At 37.3% G+C, this 14,886-nt stretch overlaps 2 protein-coding genes across 2 annotated transcripts; one reads left to right on the forward strand and one right to left on the reverse strand.

Moving 5' to 3' along the window:
- Nucleotides 1-127: 127 nt before the first annotated feature.
- LOC145462821 (actin-related protein 2/3 complex subunit 3-A-like) lies at nucleotides 128-4,569 on the forward strand. Its single transcript, XM_081446443.1, has 8 exons — nucleotides 128-197; nucleotides 285-378; nucleotides 554-630; nucleotides 1,649-1,717; nucleotides 2,147-2,273; nucleotides 3,771-3,865; nucleotides 4,305-4,379; nucleotides 4,470-4,569. Exons 1-7 carry the CDS (start codon nucleotides 192-194, stop codon nucleotides 4,365-4,367), a joined length of 531 nt encoding a protein of 176 aa, XP_081302569.1. The 5' UTR covers nucleotides 128-191; the 3' UTR covers nucleotides 4,368-4,379; nucleotides 4,470-4,569.
- A 1,552-nt stretch (nucleotides 4,570-6,121) lies between these two features.
- On the reverse strand, nucleotides 6,122-13,929 carry LOC145462820 (TRPL translocation defect protein 14-like). Its single transcript, XM_081446442.1, has 13 exons — nucleotides 13,393-13,929; nucleotides 12,145-12,212; nucleotides 11,858-11,895; nucleotides 11,533-11,570; nucleotides 11,317-11,445; nucleotides 11,109-11,203; nucleotides 10,415-10,519; nucleotides 9,781-9,858; nucleotides 9,443-9,538; nucleotides 9,119-9,215; nucleotides 8,636-8,730; nucleotides 8,405-8,523; nucleotides 6,122-7,900 (listed from the first exon to the last, which is right to left on the reverse strand). The coding sequence occupies exons 1-13, from the start codon at nucleotides 13,478-13,480 to the stop codon at nucleotides 7,762-7,764; spliced, it is 1,185 nt and encodes a 394-aa protein (XP_081302568.1). The 5' UTR covers nucleotides 13,481-13,929; the 3' UTR covers nucleotides 6,122-7,761.
- Between the last annotated feature and the right edge of the window lie 957 nt (nucleotides 13,930-14,886).

Consider the following 14,886-nt stretch of genomic DNA (forward strand, 5'->3'; position numbering starts at 1 on the left):
GCAACAGACAAAAGAAACACACCATGACAGCTTTCCATGCCAACAACTGGAAACGGCCACTCCACATCTGAGTGGTCTGGGTACTACAAAACTGCCACTTCCATATATGGATGAGGAATAAGGTGGGTTTACTTCCTCTTGGTTTGATTTCATCTAGGAGAGAGTTATTTCAGTTTATTTCTACCTTTGCAATGCCGGTAGGTCTATTTTTTGGCAGGAAATGTATGTTCTCAAAGGACAGAAGTTTGTTGCTGTATTTAATGTTCATCGTGTATCATTTGCAGGCGTATCATTCGACGTTGTCGGCGCCTAATTCCTTGTGCAAGATGGCGCTTCTTCCCATCAACACGAAATTCAAAGGCCCAGCTCCGCCTGGAGGTACAACGCTAAGTTGTCGCTGTATAATCCGTAAAAATGCTAAGTCTTACGTGTTTATTGACGTGCTGCTTAAACCAATTTTCTCGTTTTTGGCTCAGATCATTGGTATAGTTTGTTTGTTTGTTTAAAGCCTTCCCAGCTAATTTAATGGTGAACGTCTTGTAATTAATTTCAGCTGGAGGTAACGATATTGTCGACGAAGCTATCTACTTTTTCAAAGCCAACGTGTTTTTCAAAAGTTATGAAATCAAGGTACTTCTATATCAAACTGAACCGTTATGTTTTAAATGCCTGGTTTTAATAATGATAAAGCATGTGGCAGTGTACACATTTCCAACCCTCACCATGCACACATACTTTACTTGGTGACACAAGCTTGAGCTTACTACTTCAGAAATTAGATGTCAGGTTAACGGTAATTTGTATTTAAGTGCCAAGGGACGGAGTACAGGACTTCATGATTTCGAATAGCATGATTCCTTCTAAACAAGTAGTCCTGCATCAAACAGTGCTGAGTTGTTTATTATTATCAAAACAAGCAAAACACATTACACAAGAGGACATCTTCCCCTGATAAACCAGTTGTTTCACCTGATAGCCAGTTCCCTGATGTCAGTGTGCCCGGACTGCAACTTTAAAGCAAGATGTGGTCAAAATTTCTCTTTCTTCAAAGAACGTGAAAGAAGCTAACTGCACTACAAAGACAACACTGTTGACAAAATAAAACAAATTACACAAAGCATTTTTATTTCTCGTTTGTTAATCCATTGACCATGGAGAAAACAGACTGGATGAACCGACTGTCAGTCTGAGTGAACTGGCTTTGGGCAAACTGGCTTTCGGGTGAAATGACTGCAGCTCCTCCCTCTGTGTCATATTCTTTTCATATTTTCCCACTTTAGAGAAGTCTGGTGTTGCCTTGCAAAAATTCCATACTGTAAAGTGTGTGATTGATGGTCTGTTGACTTCTGTACTCAACAAGTAATGACCAGTGGAAGACATTATACAGAGCTCTGTAAAAAATAATGACTTTATTTTATTGTTTCTAAATAATTGCCAGTACATCTGAACTGAAATAGCTTAAGTTAGTTATCAAGAGCAGTGGTTTTCAAGAGTGTCGTTTTTAAAAGTCTTGGTAGCCTAGTGGAAGTGTGACTCTTTTTGAAGGGTTGCTTTGCCAGGAAACAGTGAAGTTAGTAATTGACATCAGTTGACAGCAGTGTTCAGGAAAGTAAGACCTAATATTATTAATGTTGGTTATATTTCATAGTCTGATGCAGATCGTGTTTTGATTTACCTGACGCTTTATATCTCAGAATGTTTGAAGAAGCTTCAGAAGGTGAGCTGATACCTCTAAGCCTTAATATGATATATGTTGCAACAAGATGTGTTCAATGGAAAAGAGGCATGTATTGTGTAATAATTAAACATTCAGAAATTTGTCATGATGACAGTGGAGCAAAAGTCTATTTAATATCAGCCTATACTGCTGCTTGTAGTAGTGCTTTAAAATAAATCATAAAATAAGAGTCATAAACAGGGTTACTGGAAATTCATAGACCAGAGATGTATACGAGCTGTCTTCTAAAAGGCCTGGCTGAGAACATGGGAAATGACAGGCCTGAGCATGTCTTATTTTGTATCTTGACTTGTTGGAAAAATTGAAGTGTTGTGCTTGGGATAAGTTAAAGATGTTACAGGAACAGTTTTTTTAACTTCAGTCAGATTTCTAGGCCTTCGTCTAACAAAGTCATTTGTTTTGTTCTAGTGTCAATCAAAAGTGGAAGGTAAAAAAGAGATGGCGACATTAGCACTTGCCAATTTTTCCCTTCCAGGAGACAGTGGCTTTCCGCTGAATGCCATGTACCAAAAACCATCTACTAAGTCAGAAGCAGGTGAACTAATGTAATCCCTTGATAAGTTAATAAAGATGGTGAATTTTAAGCTCGGTAATGAAATGTAAGGGTGAATTAATCAACATGACACGAGCGTGGGACAAAGAAAAATTCTGAGTCCCCGACAGGAATCGAACCCATGACCTCCCGAACACCGGGCGGGTGCTCTATCCACTGAGCTACGAGAACTCATGGAGAGCAAGGCCATTTAACTGAGTTCATATATGAACTTGTTAACATTATTTTCTTTGTCAGCATTTAAAGGCCGTGGCTACTCAAGTAATGTTTTTTTCACTCCACATGGCAATATGCACATGCCTGGGATGGGGTGGGGTGGGGTGGGGATACTCAAGTAGAATACCGTAAATTGCTGTTTATAAGCCACCCTCCTGGTTATAGGTCCATCTACCTGTATTAAACTAAAAAAAAAAAATAGATCCGGTTATTATAAGCCCCTCTGGATATAAGCCCCCTCTAACTTTCCTTGTTTTGAATTCGTTTTATTATGTTTAAGCATTACCAGTAAATGAAAAACCTATTTCAATCAACATGTGCAGCTATAGCTTGTTTCGAAATGGTTTTTTATTCCAGTTATACCCCCCTTGGATATAAGCCCCTCTGTTTATAAGCCCACCTAAAACCCCTTATGAAGTTGTATAAACCCAGGGCTTACAAGCGGCAGTTTTTGGTAAGACATAGATTTAGGCCAGCCTAAAAGCATAGCTCCTGGGCCGGGTTGTTCATAGCCAAATTAAGCAAACCCAGGAAGAGGTAAAATTTTGATTTGAGTTTTGTAACTTTGCGTTGAGGTTTTCTTTCTATTGTTTGGCCCTCTGTTTTGAGTTTTAATAATCACTATATACACAAAACAAAGCAGCAAAAAAACATTTGTATATAAGAAAAAGTTATAATTTGGTTAACTTTTAATCCTGGGTTAGTGTTAACTGACTTCGGAACAATCCTGCCCTGTTTTCAACAAGTTAACCTGAGATGAGCCCGGAATTCCATCAAAAACCAGCATTTGGTCAGCAGTCAACTCAAAAAAACACATAACCTCGATGAGCTGTAAACTTGAGCCCACGATATGGTCATGTGATACTGGTCAGCAGATACCTTGTTTTAACAGGTGTCAATTGATCATAGCATGGATGTCCATCATCAAAGAAGTACACAGTAAACCAAGGCTGCATGTCTCTCTGTCAACCTATTATTTGGATTATGACCGCCATGTTGCGCGACTCCGTCGTCATCAAGTGTACGCGCCCACAAGCAATACTGCTACCCATGATAACCATGAGGAAGTCAACTCATGATCTCCTTTTCTTTCCTATATGAGTATGGGGCTCCGCTTGGTGGATCTCTGCTATTGTATTGACTTGAAGGTTCAAAGGACTTTTTTTGGAGGGGGGGAGTGAAATTTGTGTCCCAAGGACTTTTTTGGGTCAGAAATGTATGCTGTTTACACTAACATTTCATGCCTGTCCTTTGATTTAATAGACACTATGAGAGGCTACCTGACTCAGTTACGACAAGAACTTGGCCAGAGAATTATTGAAGCTGTGTTTGATCCTCAAACAGACAAGCCATCCAAGGTACATGTACTAAGCAGTACTTGTAACATATGATTTTCCTCACAATACTTGATCATCCAATGACATGTATTGGAAATCAGGCACACTGATGTAGTTTGGATCAAGAGGCCTGGGTTCAAGCCCTGGCTTGGTTTGGGTGGTGGGGCAGCATTACTTCTAGTCACCAGTTCCTCCAATTCAGGGCTTGTGAAGGATGACCAGACGGCACTTTTTTCGAGCCCTGCAATCCTCAGCATTTTAAAATAGGGTAACACTTTACTAAATGACAGTAACCTCTCTCTAAGTCCAACATCCTCAGGAATGGGTCTGCTGTAAAACGAGAGTTGATTTACAGGGAAACAAGCGAAATACAACAAAGACCAGCAAGACAGCAATGTCTTTAGGGAGGTGTTGACCTTACAGTAATGTAGATTGTAATACTAATCTGAATCTCTTTCAGTGGTGGATGTGTTTTGTTAAAAGAAGGTTCATGGACAAGAGTCTGTCAGCTCCAGGACAGTAGTGGTGTCAAAAGGTTTGTTGGTTGAGTACTCTTGATCTTGTTCTTTATGTCCATATATAATTAAAATTTCAAAGTTTCAAGATTGTTCTGATTACCTTTCAGGTTGTGAAGGTTCATGCTATGGACAACTGCTAACTTGTAAAGATAGAAAACAGTGTAATTTGTGAATTTTGCAGTTAAAATAAATTTGCTTTTATAGAAACGTTTTGGTTGTGATAATTATGGTAGAAAGCTAGATTTGTCTACTACTCTAGTATATAAAACAGCCCCCTTGAAAAGAAATGGCAGAATTTTGAAACCTTTGGCACAGTATACTTTAGCACATAAAACTGTTTGATTTCTAGTCTACTCCACATGGTGTTAATATTCTGCGTTAGTTCCTGACTGCCAACAAACACTTGCTGGTTGAGGTGATCACAGTATTTTAATAGTGGAGCATGTAATATTTCAAATGTGTAAGTGTTTCCCGGCATTACTAGTTGCTGAGAAGAGAGTTAAAAATACCTGTACTGGAATATTTTTGATGTTAATATTTGAGGCATTTGTGAGCTGTTTGAAGGGTTTGATTAAATGATCTTTCCAAGGAGTAGATGAGTATGTTATCCACACTCGGACATAGTATCCCTCAACTCTACGCCAGAGAAATTTAAAACAAAGCTTTATTTCTATGGATGGGCCTGCCATCCACACCAATTTTTCACAAAAATGGAGCTTTTTTGAAAAAGTTCATCAAACCAGAGGAATTGAAAATGCAGGCTTTGTTTTAGTGTGAACAAACCAAGCTTTTTCGAAAACGATGTCGCAATAGTTCTGTGATTTTCCTGCCTCAGTTTTCCTTAAACACAAATACAAAATGACCGGTGATTGTTAAGTTTTCGATTTCTCCAGCATAGTGTGGATGGAAAAGATTTGATGAGTTTTCAGAGTTGAACGCTGTTTTCAAATTTCTCTTGCATAATGTAGAGGCTCAACAGTTCTTTTTATTCTAATTTCTGCAATTCTTTGCACTTTTTAAAACTAAATGTAGGGTTGTGTTTTCTGCTCTTGTAAGCAGCCACTCGTCCTTTTACACATAAATCAACACATTAATGAAACTGAACACTGTGCTAATGGTTCGTTGATAAAGACCATGTACAGTACAGTTTAGCCTTGTCTATATCAAATGTCAAGACATGAATTATTAAGGAGTTTCTGAACCTCTTGTAAGTGAACACCCTCTATTAGCTCATTCTTGAAAGCAACCAGCTCTAATTACGACCACTTTTTCGAATTGTCTGAGGTGGTCGCTTATGAGAGCTTTGACCGTATTCTAAAAAAAGTTGTGCTTGATCAGTCCAGTCCAGCAACAGGGTGACTGTTTCTTTGCAAGTCTAAAATATACCCCAACGGTTTTAATTAATTAATTATCTGCTGTCCTCCCTGGAGCCCCTAACTGATACCCAAATCTGCAAAGTTTACCCTTGTGTGCGATAACAACCATTCCCAACCCTTTCATATGGGAGTCCCCCATGAGTATTGTTTGATTCTTGCATTAATTTTAAAGATAACAGACGATTCTCCATCCTTCTTTAAGAAATAAAACCTTCATTTCTGTCTTTAGGGCCTGTCATTATTTAGAAGGAATATTCTGTTCAAAAATGTTGTTTTCTCCCTCTTTTCTTAAAACTCTGTTTCTTGATTTCTGTTATTAAACAATGAATTTGTTTGAGATAAATCGTTTGAAAAGTTCAGGTGTGGAGCAGGACACTGGCAGATTGGCCTTTTTATTCAATAATTTTTATTCTTCTAAATTTTTGTTGTCGTTGCTGCCACTTTGCCTCCTACCATCTCCTTACACTGTCTCCTGGTCCATCCCCTACTTAGTAAACATTTTAACTACAGGTAAAAATTTTGTTTTGGACAAGTGTGTACAGTTGGGAGATCCTGCTACAAGGAATTTTACATATCACCTTCAGGAGCTTAGCAGTCTGTACTAGATAATAATAACATTATGGTTGTAAGGTCAGGGACTGTTAACACCACTTACATGTAAAAAGAATTTGCTTCATTTAAAAATCAGTTCTAACAATAATATTCTTCCACCAGAACATTACATAATAGTTTTGACAAGGAAAAATGATACATTTTATGGTTTTACAGTGGCCTAGCTAATAACTCCAGGAAATCACTATAATTGCAGCATCTGACCAAGATTCCTTGCAAATCAATATTATCCTCCTTAATGTACTTTTGATTGTTTCAGAAAATATGTTCAACTTAACTGTTCTGTTTGGTAAAAGTCTGACTGTATGATTTTTTACATCTAGTGATACGTCAGTCAGAAACTAATAAATTATTGCTGAATTTGTACAATTTTATAGAAGTGAAAATGTACAAATATAAAAAAAGACAAATTACAAGTAAATTTTAAATTCTGTGAAAAGAGTTTAAATTTTTGTCTTCATAAATAATATTTTGCCGAATATTACTGGCACTCCATTGAACTAAATTTAAAACAAGTAATTCATGATATTAATATGATTAAGGCAATGAATTAATTCCGGTTTTCACTCGACTGAGGGCCACATTTTACAAACAAACAAGGGTAAAGCAAGTTTAAAAATCACCAGTAGAAGAAGACTTAAAGTACCTATAATAAATCTGGCATTGTGCGCAAAGCATTTCACTACTGTTATGCAACTTGTAATGTTCCGGCTGTAACAAAATAAGAATGGATAGCAGCTGGAAGGGATTTTCTTTATCAGCAAAATTTTAAGACTGATTGCTTACTGAAATAACTAGAGGGATGTCTTAGTGTAGTTAACACTATTTCACTCCAGGATGATTTACACATTTACGTAGTATAACACAGTTCACACATTACTTTTAACAGCCACACAACCTCTATCCTGGAGTCTATCTTTCTCGTACCCTCTCTCTTGCTCCAGGGGGCGAGAAGAAGAGAGAGACCAAGGCACACTGTAAAATTCCAATAGAAAGCCATGCTGAACATTAGCCCATTGCAAAAGAAGCTTCTGTTAAGTTAAGTTAAATCAAAAGCTAAGATAACTCAACTAAAATTTCTTCCAATTACCTTACATCCCATTACAGTTGAGGCTGTTTTGTATCTTACATCATAACAGCATTTGATTTCATCTCACGATTGTAGAGAAGTCTCAGATGTGTCAGTCTCAGATTTCAACCTATTTTTTGAGATGGAGAATTTCTTCCAATAAAAAGCCTTGTCCCCCAAATAATTCGCCCACTTTAAAATTAACCCACCAAGAAAGTCTTTAAACAAAAGCACAGACCTTATCAGAATTTTACAGTATGATAGGTACCTGTCTCTCCCAAAATATACATTAAAATGACCACGCATTGGGTTAGTTAACCACTGCTAGTGCATAGACACCCATTATTCTTTAAGTGATAAGTGAAACATAGAGTACAATGGATCTCCTGTAACTTCTTTTGCAATGTCCAGGAAATCAGGCCTCTCCAGGTCATCTCCAAATTTTGTGGTGTAGGTTTCAAGAATTAAGAGACCTTTACACCTAAGGGATACATATCAGACAATCATTAGTACAACTCCATCCTCGACAAACAACTTCTCTTTACTTAGCTCCACACATTTCGTATAGAAACTGTTGGGAGAATTAAACTATTAGATCTTGTGACCTATAGCTAGGGTTCAGTGCATTTTGATAAAATATAAGAATAGGCCATTTCTGAGTTACCTTGAGCCTCTGTTTAAAATGAGTCCTCGTGCAAAACCTTTCATATGGAAATGAGTTTGATTTGCATGAAAATAAACCTACAGGCAGAACACCTTTTTATATGAATGGTTTTGCACAAAGACTTGTTTTGACACAGACGTAAAAGGCAACTAAAAAATGGTCTGTTTGGTAACCATTTGGTCCACACATCTCCCACAACTATCAGGTAATTTTACATACATTTTGCAGTCCAATCATCACATTATTAGCTAGAGAATGTCAAACTTGACCACTGTTTAACTAAATTTATATGACCTGTCCAGTCTAATAAAACTAACATACCTTGGATGACAAGGTTCATTGTAGATGTCAAGTTGGAAGTAGTGATTTTTCCACAAAAAGCATCTTCTGGTCTTGTACACAGATTGACGATTGTGATCTAGCTGGGTCGAGTACAACATCTAAAGAGAAATTCAACTCATGCTTTAAAAATAAACATTACATAGAAGTGAAGAAATATCAAAATAAAGAAGATAAGAAATATTTAGATAAGGAATATTTATCTATTTGTACCTCATAGTCTTTCTCCAACAAATTAGTTCTGACTTCCACAACTTGGCCATTGACCTTGGTTTCTTCTCGTAAAGTATGCATATAGGTATAGCGACCTAAAAGAAGTAGAAACACTGTTATCACAGCTTTCATCACATCTACAAATCTACTGCATTAGGTTCCTGAAAAACAGTTATTGTTCAAAGAAGACTCTGGATGGTTTAATGGTTCCTTGACAGGCTGTTTTTCAACTCCAGTTTCTGGAACATGAAGTGCAGGAAGTGTATTCCCCTTTCAAACTTTTATTTGTCCATTGCAGGTGATTATACCCTTTCTTCAACATTTTTCAACATACTAACCTTGTAACCTTGGTGAACAAAACACTAACCTTGAACCCCACAAATCTATATCTGGGATCCGGTACACTAGCCCTAAGGTTGCTGTGTTTCCCTCTGACAGGAAAAAGGACTGAAATAATTCATTGAGAATAAAAACCCAACTTGCCATTTTGTCCTCTCCTTCTCAGACGTGCTTGTTTTTTGGGGTTTGAAGTTGCGAGGTAATCATGTACCACATCAAAGTCTTGAAAGGTAGGAAACAACTACAGAGAAATTAAAAAGTGCACAAAATAATGATTTCGGCTTCTACAAAATTCAAGTCACATGGAGAATGAGGTCTTGATTATTTAACAATTAAATTCTTTCAAGGAAAATAGTAAAAATGTATCAAAATTGTAAAACGTGGGCAAAATGTGGCCACAGATGGTAACCTCTTGAAATTTTGATGACACTACACTACACTGTACATATTAAGGAAGGAAATATTTACCTTTATATCTGGAAGACAAGATATTAGGAACTTGCGCTTGATACTCTCTGGTGATAGTCGATCACCAGTGTAAAGACCCATTTTGTTACAAACAGCCTGAACAAACAAAAGTATGAGAAACTTTATTCTTTTGCAGTGTGAGTGTGCAAGAACAGCAAATCTGTTTGGTAGTGGGAGTGGCTGGAATTTCTCATCTTGCCTGCAGCCAACTGAATCTTATCTGGCTATTGCAGCATGATGGATTTGAAAAGATTAAATCCATAGCAAACATGTAGTAAATACTGATCAGAAGTGATTATTATGACATTAATAGCTGTGAATTTTGTTTGCATTCTTACATCAATCGCACGTCGCACTTTGTTATTAAAGTCTGTAGAGTTGTCAATCACCTCTACATAAGGGTGTCCTACCCATGCCTGCCAAGAAAAAACAAGTTAGCTCAGATAAGACCTCATTTGTTGTTTAACTGCATAGTTAAGTTAGTATGGATAAAAAAGATCAAAGGAGCTGATGTGTACTGAGGGCTTGTTCAGCTTTAGTGCCGGGCATGAGACACTTGAGTCAACAGGTGTTGAATTGAAAAAAACTTGCATTGTTTTATACCCTCAGCTTTAATTTATAAAGCTACATAAGCAAGAGCTAAACATCACTTGTCACCGAAAGTGATATTATAGATATATAATGTGAGATACGGTATCTTACATATATTGACTTGAGCCAATTTGTGGCTAAATACCTATCAAATGAAGGCATGTGTGGAAAAGAGTCCCGAGTGAATCTTGATATCATGTAAACTTCTCCTCTTTTATTTGTAGAAGTGAAAAGCAATTTGCAAGGAGAATCTTGCAGTCTATCAGATGTCTCTTAGGGTCTTTTTCCTTGCACCCCTTTAATGTTAGTTCAAATGAATAATTAATCATCCAAAATTCGAAAGATCTGAAAATAACTTCATTTAATGTGTGAAACTCTGACCTGCTGTGCTTTTATGTCTAGCTCTATAGCCAGTTCTATTGGTTCTTTCCGTGCTATGTTGTTTGCTGTTGTGTAAAACTCTTCTGCTCCTAGGGCAGCTGATACCTATGGTTATAATTTATTTTCCTGCATTAGTCAGGTTTGCCAGTGAAAAGAATGTTGTGTGGTCATTAATATCCTTTTGCTCAATTTTAAGTCATTTAGGAGTCCGGCTATCATCCTGACTGGACCTCTCAAAATGGATGGAAGTTGAGTAGTGTGCTTGAGAAAGAATCATTCCAGAATGCACCTCTAACAAGGTGCGACTGATCTGACTGAGCAGTCTTATGGACTTCGTATTACCTGTCCATGAAAATTCAAGACTGATCAGAAACTATGCCATAATAACAGATGTAATTACAATAGGTCATTACCACAAAGGAATGTTTTAATTCAACGTCAGATGTCCCCATATGAAAAAGTAGTTCTAAGTAGACATCATGAAGCTAAGACTGATGTAAGTTTACTACAGCCACAGTCAAGTTCAAATTTTAAATTCAGAATTATGTATTTTCTTAAGTGGAGCAGCAGGGGGGGTGTGAATTTCAGAGAATCTCATCTACTGCAAACTAGAATTTTTTTCCTGAGGAGTAGTGACCTTCTCAGGCTCAGACTACATGAAGGCAAACTGATCAATGAAACTCTTTTCACTTACCAGATGAATCACTTGATCATAGCGTGCATCTCGTAATGACACATTGTTCCACTTGTTATTTTTAAGAAGTTCTTCCCACTGAGCTGCACTCATGTCTGAAAATTTATTCAAAAATAAATCAAAAAATGATTCTTTTTTATGACTGTCTTATAATAATCTCAGAACTTTAGAACTGAAGGTAATAAAGGTGGTAGTTCATATGACTTACATGATGATGGATCCATAGCCCCTCTGTCACTTATCACTATTGTGTCCCTCTTAGATGTTGCAGCTAAGTCAAAAAAAGTCTGCTCTAACTGCAGCAAGGTCCTTATAAGATTTTCCTGAAATGTGTAAACTGGAAATAGAAAACAAGCAAGAGAAAAATTATCTTTTCAATGTTAGGCAACCTTCAAAATATAAGGCTTAAAAGTTTACACCACACCTTCTTGGTCATCAAGATCTGTGAACTTCACACCACCACTGCCAAGATAAAACATAAACGGCATACCTTTAATCACTGACATTTTGAAAACAGAAGCATTACAATGGCCATTCTGGCCCCACCCCAGAAGTTACTGACTGCTTTAGAAAGATGGGAGATGTAGCATGGTTTCAATAACAGTTATATGTGTGGATCTGTACACTGATGGGAAGACAATAATTCTTGGCCAAACACAGAGCTGGCATTAGTACTAGGAAGAATGGCTATTAGTAGAGGCCAGTTCCACTGACTGTAATGAAAAATAGTTCTGGAAACTGAACATTACCTCAGTAATACTGTGGCTGCTTCAGGTACTCTGTAAACCTGTAATGACAAATAAACCATTTCTTCCCTGGTTTGTAAAGAGGTGAAATATTTCAGCACCGTGGGTGATCCATTAAACATATGGAGTCTCAGAAATACTGATTTGACTTGAATAAAAAAAGAAAAGTTTTTTCCTAGTACAGAACAAGGATAACCCTAATGATGGTCATCTTAAACATGAAAACTGTAAGCAGTTACACAAAGTCACAAAACCATCCTCATTAACTTTATTAACAAGACAATATTTACCTTCCAACCAAGATTTTCAAAGAAAGTTGACATCATTGCTTGCACTGTTGTCTTCCCTGCACAGGGACCTTAAAAATAGGAGGTACATAAACTATTTATTCCCAAGGTCACAATGTTAATTCTTCTTACTGACTGTCTTATATTCATCTTGTGCTACTTCTGAGAATTTAATGGTACATCACTTGTGACAAGGTGGAGATCCCATTAAAGGCAGGGGGGGGGGGGGTTAATCTGAGTATCCTGATTCCTCTTCATTGGTGGCCAAAATATCCTGTAGCCCATTAATTCAAATTCCAAAAATTAACAGTTTTCCTACTTGACTTCCTGTTTTATCTGATCCAAATGTCCCATATCCTCATTTCTTCCCCCCTCCCCCCCAATATTTTAATGTGTTCTGTTGTTGTTGTTGTTGTTGTTTTTTTTTTGTTTCCTGAAAACTCCTAATGGAGCCACAATATCTATGAAAGGCCTGTTCGACACTAGCGACATGATGACATACCGGTAATCACTTATGTCAGTTATGTGAACATTAACATTAAGACACCAGGGAAGATCAGTTTTTTTTCCCTGTGTCATTTTGTTCATGATGTCACGTTGCTATCATATCATTTGTCAGGATGTTCAGACTGCTAACATAACCACATAACTTCCTTCTTCTGTTGTCATGTTGTTTGTTTGAACTAGGCTTTATTCTATTTAACCATCTACTTGACAACTAAATACCACAGGACCAACAAAACTTTGCAAGACAACTCGTTGTCCCTGGTTAGGGGATATTGAAGATTGAGGATTAATGGGCATAGGTTGTGAAAGAAAATGCCAACCAGGGGTCCTTAACCCTCGAGATTCCTCATCACTGGAGAGAGACATAACGATGCGAAAACAGGGCAATTATAAAGGCAGGTGCATAATTTGCTCAAAAATTGAACATGAATATTTATTCGAATAGCAGTGTACGTAAGCACTGTGCACTATCGCAACAATGCCTCAAAAAAGCTGTTAAAAGATAAACATTCTGAACAGACTTTGGTGTTTAGAAGACTGCCTTGGGTGCATAATGAAGCACACAAACAAGCGCATTGGCTTCGAATAACAATGAACAACTCTAAATTGAGGTCTTTACTTTTAAAAACATGACCTTCGACCGAGCCTCAAATTATTACGAGACGAGGAAATAGAAGCTTCTAAAACCTTGTAATTTATTTTCTTCTCACTGAATCTTAACCTAAGCTAGTTAATTGAACAAACCTCCTGTCAGGACAACTTTGTAAACTCTGCTTTCTTTTTTATCGCCCTCCAAACAATCAGCATCGACTCCATTCGCAGCCGGGATCATTCCTCTGTGCTAGTGTTTAGTAATACGTAATTTCTTAAAATATACTGTAGTTATGATTGTATTTGCCCAATCTTCCAGAATTGTACTATTGGCAACACTGGACAGCTTGGAAAACACAACGCAGAAGAAAACAGCCGATAAAATGTTAAAAACTTGCAGCTGTAAAACCACCGGTCAAAACTGAAACACGCGGGAAAGTGATGATGAGGTCGGCTCGGGTCAGCGGAGACTCGCCAGAAATCTAATTAGTATAGGTAGCAGCCCGGTAGCGGGTCTCCTAAGTAATCAGTTATTGTTTGGGGCATTGTTTCTGTTGTTCGTTCTATTGTATTCTTAAAGGGTATCAAGCCATTTATGTGAGACCTTACGAGAGCTACTAGTCGGCCCAATTAAGGGTCCGATTAGGCTCGTTTGGGATCTCATTCGGCCGTGTTTTGTAGTTTTCCTTGAACACATTTGTACCGTTAGTAACCATTACATTAGTGCATTTTTTGACGTGGTAGTCAAGACTAATTGAGGTAGAGTTTGTCAGCGATGAGCAATGCATCTATTTAAAATATTAGGTCAAACTAATCAGAATGCCATGATGTAAAATGAAGTGACACATTTGTTAAACTGAAGGTAGAACGGTAACCACTGACTTTTTCACCATAAATCTTCCCATTTTTAGATCCTTACTTGCAGAATTTCATTTTTCCTCAAATCCCGAAAACGTGCAAGCCCATTCTAATGGATCGATTGAAGATACAACAATATATAATAAGGGTGGTGAATGGGAATCCGTGAATGGTAAATGAGAGACTTTGCGAGACGGTGAGACGAACGTTTTTCTTTGAGCTTTTTTAGGGTTCAAACCGATCTGCCAATGCTGTTAGAAGGCAGTTGACTATCTTAAACGTAAGATTAACGCTACCCTTTAATCGGTTTTTGCCACAAGATTGACGAATTTGAATACGCGCGCAGACGAACTCCATACTTGCGAAACTCTTTGTTTAACGAGTAACATATTTTGTATTTCACAGCTCTTTGTTAAACCTCTATATATTGTCAGCTATTGTACGTAAATATGAATATCAATTAGATTGGACCTCACATTGTAGATATTTATTTTACCTTCGTACATTTAGGTAGGTTTTAAGCCTTATTTTATAATTATTGCCTATGTAACTATCTTTTCACTCATCTATTTTTACACGACCCCATAAGCTGCAAAGCTTAAATCCCTAAATAAAGGCTTTACTTACAGCTTACTTACTCACTTACTTCATTTTTAGTGCTTGCACATTTCGTCATGTTTAACTTTCAAACTTGACTTAACAAGGACGTTCCGTGAAAGTAGAAACGTCGTCGATTTCCTATTTTAAAAAAGTTGTCAATGATCTTAGGCAATATTTAATCGCAGATAT

This window comes from Orbicella franksi, chromosome 12 (genome assembly GCF_964199315.1).
Source record: "Orbicella franksi chromosome 12, jaOrbFran1.1, whole genome shotgun sequence".
NCBI lineage: Eukaryota > Metazoa > Cnidaria > Anthozoa > Scleractinia > Merulinidae > Orbicella > Orbicella franksi.

What these genes read in the sequence shown, in the direction of transcription:
- LOC145462820 (XM_081446442.1), bottom strand. Translation starts at nt 13,480, where the DNA reads ATGATCCCGGCTGCGAATGGAGTCGATGCTGATTGTTTGGAGGGCGAT. An exon ending in CAAAGTTGTCCTGACAGGAG is followed by an intron (nt 12,213 to 13,392) that starts GTTTGTTCAATT and finishes CCTATTTTTAAG; the next exon opens with GTCCCTGTGCAGGGAAGACA. An exon ending in TTGAAAATCTTGGTTGGAAG is followed by an intron (nt 11,896 to 12,144) that starts GTAAATATTGTC and finishes TTGTCATTACAG; the next exon opens with GTTTACAGAGTACCTGAAGC.
- LOC145462821 (XM_081446443.1), top strand. An exon ending in ATCTACTAAGTCAGAAGCAG is followed by an intron (nt 2,274 to 3,770) that starts GTGAACTAATGT and finishes TTGATTTAATAG; the next exon opens with ACACTATGAGAGGCTACCTG. An exon ending in AAACAGACAAGCCATCCAAG is followed by an intron (nt 3,866 to 4,304) that starts GTACATGTACTA and finishes AATCTCTTTCAG; the next exon opens with TGGTGGATGTGTTTTGTTAA.